At 51.2% G+C, this 6,702-nt stretch overlaps 1 protein-coding gene across 1 annotated transcript in view; it reads left to right on the top strand.

Moving 5' to 3' along the window:
- The first annotated feature begins 614 nt into the window (after positions 1–614).
- Positions 615–6,702, top strand: part of Capn2 (calpain 2) — a 50,358-nt gene continuing 44,270 nt past the window's right edge. The window contains exons 1-2 of the mRNA NM_009794.4: positions 615–1,107; positions 5,949–6,018. Coding sequence (NP_033924.2) covers positions 871–1,107; positions 5,949–6,018 — 307 coding nt within the window. The 5' untranslated portion in view covers positions 615–870. The remainder of the gene's footprint in view (positions 1,108–5,948; positions 6,019–6,702) is intronic.

Raw genomic sequence — 6,702 nt, 5'->3', positions numbered from 1 at the left:
TCACATTATTATTCTAACACAGGTTTGCCTCGGGTGATATTTGAGGGCTACGTATGCTAAAACCACACAATCCCCCAGCCCCTTTTCTTGAAATTTAGATTTAACAAGCATGGATTGTTTTGTTTTGTTTTTTTGTTTTTTTGTTTTTTGTTTTTGTCAAATTGTACAGCCCTACTTATGCACAAATAAGTAACTGCAGAGGCCCTGGGACCCTAAAATTCCTGTCTTGCTTTAATTTGTAGGGGTTACATCTTTGAACTTCTTTGGAGCTCAGTTTCTCATCTGTAAGATGGACACACCAGTAGCCATTTCTCACAAATTTGGGGGTGGTAGGTAACATGTGTGCCCAGAGCCTGCAGAGCTCTCTTTCGATCCTGAGCCCAATGAGTGGCAACTGGCTTAGTCGCCGCGCTCCCTCCCTCATCCGCTCCTGACTCATCCGATGTTTTCTGGACAGTCATTGCTGAGTTTCGCCCAGCCTTACTCCCCAATGGCTGGGGTTTGACAACTTCGCTCCCCAACTTGCGATTGTCGTCCCCCCAACACCCCCCGCTCGCCCTCCCCACCGGGCCGCGCCATCCCGAGAGCCGTCCGAAGGTGGCAGCATCGGCCCCGTAGTCCTCACGGTCGGGCTGGCACTGTGCAGGTCGCCGGCGAGCCGCGTCCGGAGCCCGGCGCCGAGCAGGCCTGGGGAGGCGGAGGCCACACCCCGCGCACGGCCCAGGCGCTTCCCGCCGGTGAATCATCCCCGCAGCAGCGGCTCCCGCAGTCCGCTGCAGCGCCCCGGGCCCGGCCGCGCCCCAGCCGAGTGCCGTGCCCCGCCTCTCCGCGACCCCTTTCTCCGTGCAGTGCGCCAACCGGATCGCTACCATGGCGGGCATCGCGATAAAGCTGGCCAAGGACCGCGAAGCGGCCGAGGGGCTGGGGTCGCATGAGAGAGCCATCAAGTACCTCAACCAGGACTACGAGACGCTGCGGAACGAGTGCCTGGAGGCCGGGGCGCTCTTCCAGGATCCTTCCTTCCCCGCCCTGCCGTCATCCTTGGGCTATAAGGAGTTGGGGCCCTACTCCAGCAAAACTCGGGGCATCGAATGGAAGCGGCCCACGGTAGGAAGCGCGAGGGGAACAGGCAGGGCCGGCAGGGCCTGGAAGGGCACTCGGGGTTCCGGGAGGCTGCAAGTCCCTGGCTCCCCGGCTCGGTAGTCCCTGCTTAGTAGTGCTCCGCGATTGCTGCTAAGGGGACTCCCTATGCAGACTGAGGCCCAGCCAGTGGACCTGCCCCAAGCTGCGCGCAGAGCGCTTCGCAGGACAGGACCCCAAATCCCATTAGTGGACACGCCCTGGAGGCTGCCTTCGGCTTCACAAAGCCGCAGGGACACAGGGCCGCTGGGGTGAAACTTTTACTGGACTCTAGTGGTGATCTGAGTGAGGGTGGAGACACTGCTCGGCAGTAGGGGTGGGGGTGGGGATATCAGAGTAGGATAGAAGACTCGGGACTGCTGGGTGGGTGGGGGCAAGGGGTGGGCACAGCCTGGCTCTGGCTGACAAAGGTGGTCACAAGTACATGTGGCACTTGTAAATGCAAGTACATGTATTTATCCAGCGTGGGTTTTGTCTGGCTCTCAAAGTGCAGTTAGAGGACTCTTTAACTTAAAGAACTGAAGGGTAGCTTAAAGAATCGATGGGCTCCAATGATTCTGTTACTCATTATTTTGCTGACCTAGAGTCCTCACCCGGAAACCTCTGCTCAACTCCTAGATACTCCTGTCCTAACCCTCAGAGTCTCTGCCCTTAAGCCCTTCCCGTTCCCTTGTGGTTTCAATCGCCAGTGGATGCCCATGGGACCCTCACTTGACTTTTCCCAGGAACTGAGAGGAAGTCTAAACTTCTAGATTCCTGTTAGGACAATGGACATTCATACCCTGCTTCTATCCTCTTGGTTCCCCCAGGCTGCTTTTGTTACTGAGTCTAGTCTGAAAGTACCAGAGACTAGCGGGGGTATAGCTCAGTTGGTAGTCTTTACTTAGCATGCATGAAGCCCTGGGTTCTATCCCAAGCACCATATAAAATCAGGTGCATGCTAATATATGCCTGCCATTCCAGGACTCAGGAGGTGGAGATGGGAGGATGAGAGATTCAAAGCCTGGGGCCACAAAGATGGCTCATTGAGTAAGGGCTTTGGTGGTCATTTCTAATGACCTTAGTTCTGTTGCAGAACCCACCTGGAAAAAGAGAACCAACTCCCCCAAAATTTTTCTCTGACCTTCATATGCACACTGTGGCGCACACGTGCAGAATCTCACAGGCACGAATGTGCACACACACAAAATAAATACTAATAACAACAGAAGAAGATGGAGGCTGGCCTTGGCTATACAGTGAGTTCATTTGAGGCCAGCTTGGACCACATGAGAACTTGACTCAAATTTGAAGATAAGTGGCAAGGAAGACTAGAGAAGTCTCTGTGGAACAGGATTCAGAGCACCTGGGTACCCAGGGTGAATCACTGGCTCTCCCTTCCTCACCTCAGCCGGGCATGGTGGTACACACCCTTGATTGAAGCCCTCAAGACACTTTGTAGCTTTGGCTGTTTAGTAAGTTCTAGGCTAGCCTGAGCTACACAGTAAGACTGTGTCTCAACATTAAATGAAGATAAAAATAAGACCAATGAGGCCACTCTGTTTTCTCTCTTGTCTACCACACTTGGTGCAGCTGCTGCGGCTGCTTCGGTTTCCTGGAGACACCCCGCTCTTCTCTCTTACCCTCCTCATCTCCCAGGCATGCTCTTGCCCCAAGTCTGGCTCATTTACATTCTTTCAAAGTCTCCTCCTTCGAGAGTTGTTCCTCACCCTGCTGCTCTCTGCCCTGTGCACATTCCTGCCCTGGGGTTGTCACCATGAACACACGCAGTCACATGTTTTCTCGCTGAGCTGTTCTGTGTTATTTGCCATGTGCTCTCAGTGTCTTGCTGGAGTAGCATCCCTTCTCAATATCCATTCATTCATTCATTCATTCACTCATTCACTCATTCACCAGCATTTAGGGAGTGCTTACTCTAGCCCAGGCATTGAGACATCCACAACAAACCACTGACTGTTTAAAGAATGAATGAATGAATGAATGAATGAACGAACAGTCATTGTGAGCCTCAGATGACATCCTGGCCGGGGAGACTATTCACATACCAGAGAACACATTCCTCACATTTGCATACTGTTTTACGACTTACTTTTTATCATTTCTGTGGTTAGGAGACACCCTAATCAGAAGCAACTGAAGGGAGAAAGAATTTACTTGGCTTAAAATTCCAGGTTACAGCACATCATTGAAGGGAAGTTAAAGCAGAAACTCAAGGCTGAGGCATGCTTACAACCCACACACATCTGAGTCCACCAACGTTCCATTCAATCAATGAGCAATTATTGAACACTTATTATATTCCAGGCACCGTATACTTAGTTTCTGTCTCTGAAGCCCAGAGAGGGCAGAAGTGTCCTTCAACAGGTGATAGTAAAGCCTTTGGGCCTCCTGAGTAGAAAGACAGAGTTCCAGAGCCACCTCAGGGACACTGCCTAGGGCAGGCTACACACATCATCGGACAGTTGGAAAAAACAAAGCTTGGGAGTGTCAACCTTGCTCAGAACAAATCAAGTCTGCATTCATGGTTGGGCTAGCTGTCCTGACCTGTCCTGTCATACCCTGGTGGGGCCAGGCAACAGGAATAACAACAACAATAATAAAATAATAATAATAATAATAATAATAATACTAATAAAGTGGCTACTGGAGTCACTAGCTGGTTTTTGGAGACTGAAATAGAGCAAAGTCATTGAATGGGAGAAGGGAAGGGACCAGACAGGCTGCAGACCCTGGAGGAGGAGAAATGGAAGGGAACTAGGTGTTTCACTTATTTAAAAAGGATGTGTACAGGAAAAGAAGAGTGGAGGAGAAGGAGAAAGAGGGGGAGGGGAGAGAGAGAGAAAAAAGAGAGAGAGAGAGAAAGAGAGAGAACAAACACTTGTGGCTTGATTTAAGAGTTGTTCAGCTGTGAATGACTTGAGTTTGCTAGAGGTTGAGTCATAAGAGAGGAAGGGGTTAAAGGTGACCCCCTGAGAAAGGCTGAAGCAATCCAGAGAAAGCAAGGCAGGCAAGGGAGCTGATTAGCCAGGTTGGTGGCTTGGGGGCTGACAACTCTTCCGGAGAGAAGAAGAGTTCTTGTCCTAACACTGGCAAGAGAACTCTCCACTGCAAAGAGATGAGATAGACCATGACCAAGGCTGAAGGCAGTGGCCATGCTAGGCCACAGTGACGAGTGGCCCAGCATCGTCCGAGGATGGCACCTCAGGTCCTCTCAGCTGTCATGATAGAATACTTGTCAAGGCCATTCACTTGACTCTGAGAACAGTCCTGTGTGGGTGGTACATTTGTCTTCTTCAAACCCATTGTGCAGATGCAGATGAACAAGCTTCAGGATGTCGTGTAACCCACCAGCATCCTAGACCTTATGCAGTAAGTGGCAGGGCTGAGATTCTCACTGCCTTATCAGAATCCAAGGCTCAAGCCCTCCCTCCTTTCTTGTATGGCTACATCATATTTAATTCCAGGCTCCACAGGCTGTGACTAGGGCTCAGTTTTCTAAAGTATATCCAGGTTGTGAAGTCTGAACTTGGACTTCTCTGGAGACCCTGAGGCAGTCTCTGAAGTATAATGGTAGCCCTCCTCCTGGGGTAAGAGCTTGGCCCCTGGATGATCGGTGTGACAGAGGCTCCTGGAGCTGAGACCAGTCTGCTCCATTCCCAGGGTTAAGTGCTTGCCTGGCAGACCTTAGGAAAAGTTGGCTTCCCTGCTCAGACAGAAGTGCTTTCTCATTGCCCCTGCATCCGTCAGGCAGACTGATGGGGAAGCAGAAAGTGAGCATGGAAGTGAGCAGGAAGTGAGCAGGAAGTGAGCAGGAAGTGAGCATGCTCTGTGAGCTGGCGTGCTGGAGGTTGCCAGGATAGACCCATCTCTCAAGGAAGAAGACTCCTGGTAGACAGAATAGTGCCAAGAGTCAAGCCACACTATGCAGATGCGAAACTCCTACAAACCAGCTTAGATTTGGGGCCTGACTTCCTTTGTGGCTTTTGGGTGGAGCTCTTCAGAATCTGGAAACACACCCAGGAGCCTGTGGGAGGGCCGAGATCTTCCATGTTGGCTGTAGGGAGCAACCTCCTCAGAGGCATAAATGCATTAGCACTTGACACCAATGAGTTCAAATCCCAGTTGTCTCTACCACTGGGGAACGGAGAAGCTTTAAGCAATCACTTTACCTCCTTAGGTGTTCTCCACATATAATAGGAGCTGATTTCATCTTTAGTCGCTAAAGTGCTACAAGAGATAAGGCTCCATGCGGTGTTTGCATAGCAGGTACAGAATGCACGGATTCTCCAAGTGCTGAGAGAAGGCAGAAGGGCTGGATTCAACCCGTCCCCAAGAAACACGTGTATTAGAAAGATGGAGGAGGACCCGTGAGTGTCACCAGACTTAGGTTCTCAAAAACTCTAGGACAGAACTCAAAGGGAAGGGTGGGGATAAATGAGGGAGAGGGGCTTTATCCTAGAAGGAGAGGGAAAAGATATCGAAATGTGAACTCATTTGGAAAATGTAGGCAAAATGAATGTCATGCAAACCCAACCACTTGCATGCATGCCCGGAAGAGAAGCTGCCAAAATGGTGGGCAGGGGCCACTTAGTGTGGAAGGTCCCAACACCTGGCAGAGGATGCTGATGCATTCCCTGGCCCTGGTAAACAGTGTAATGGAGCAGGGTCATAGGACTTCCTCCTAGCATGGAGGTCTGACTATGAAACGTTCCTCAGAGCTGAGCAGCATGAGGAGGGGCTTGAAGCAACCACTGGGAACCGAGGCTCCTGGCCACCGTGCTGACCATGCTCTGTGTGTTTGTTTCCAGGAGATCTGCGCTGACCCCCAGTTCATTATTGGAGGAGCCACCCGCACAGACATCTGCCAAGGAGCCCTGGGTAAGTAGTGGGGTCTGGAGCAAGCTGTGCTGTGTCAACTGCAAGTTCTGTGGCTTCTCTCCCCCAGCTGTGTGGTGACTTCCATTTTCAGAAGCTCCCTGGATTTCTTGTCTCCTGGGGCTGCCCCCTCGCCGGTCACAATGCTAAAACGGAAGGTCTGTGAGGTCCAAGACAGGTCCGAGAGGAGGCAGTGACTCAGTGTGAAGGAAGGGGAATCCTTTCACTGCTGAGAGGAAGTGGGAAGCACCAGGGCCAGCTCTGCCATGCCTGCTGCTCCCCGCAGGAGCTCACCAGGGAAAGCAGTGTGAATGTGAACAATCGGAATGATTCAAACTAACCCAAGCATCGGTCAGGATTGGGAGGGCCCTGTCTGAGAATTAGGGCTCTAGGCTCTCCAGCTTCTGAACGCCCCACCCCACCCCAGGCATCTGGTGAGTCTCAGCAATGATAATCCACCTTCACTTTTTCTTCTATGTAATAAACATGACCCTTTAATTATTCAGGGCAGATTACTTGCTCTGATAAACCAGAAGCCTGCTATCTGCCTCAGTGGGCTTCCCAGACAAGTCCACTATAAAAAAACTGGCTCTCTAGAATTCACCACCTTCCTATGCCCACTTCCTAGGAGTTCCGATCTCATACTGATGGCAGCCACCATTTAATAAGCCAGTCACTAAATCATGC

The sequence above is a fragment of the Mus musculus genome, chromosome 1 (genome assembly GCF_000001635.26).
Source record: "Mus musculus strain C57BL/6J chromosome 1, GRCm38.p6 C57BL/6J".
Classification (NCBI taxonomy): domain Eukaryota; kingdom Metazoa; phylum Chordata; class Mammalia; order Rodentia; family Muridae; genus Mus; species Mus musculus.
Note: the sequence above shows the minus strand (reverse complement) of the source record. Positions and strands in the feature narration are given on the sequence as shown.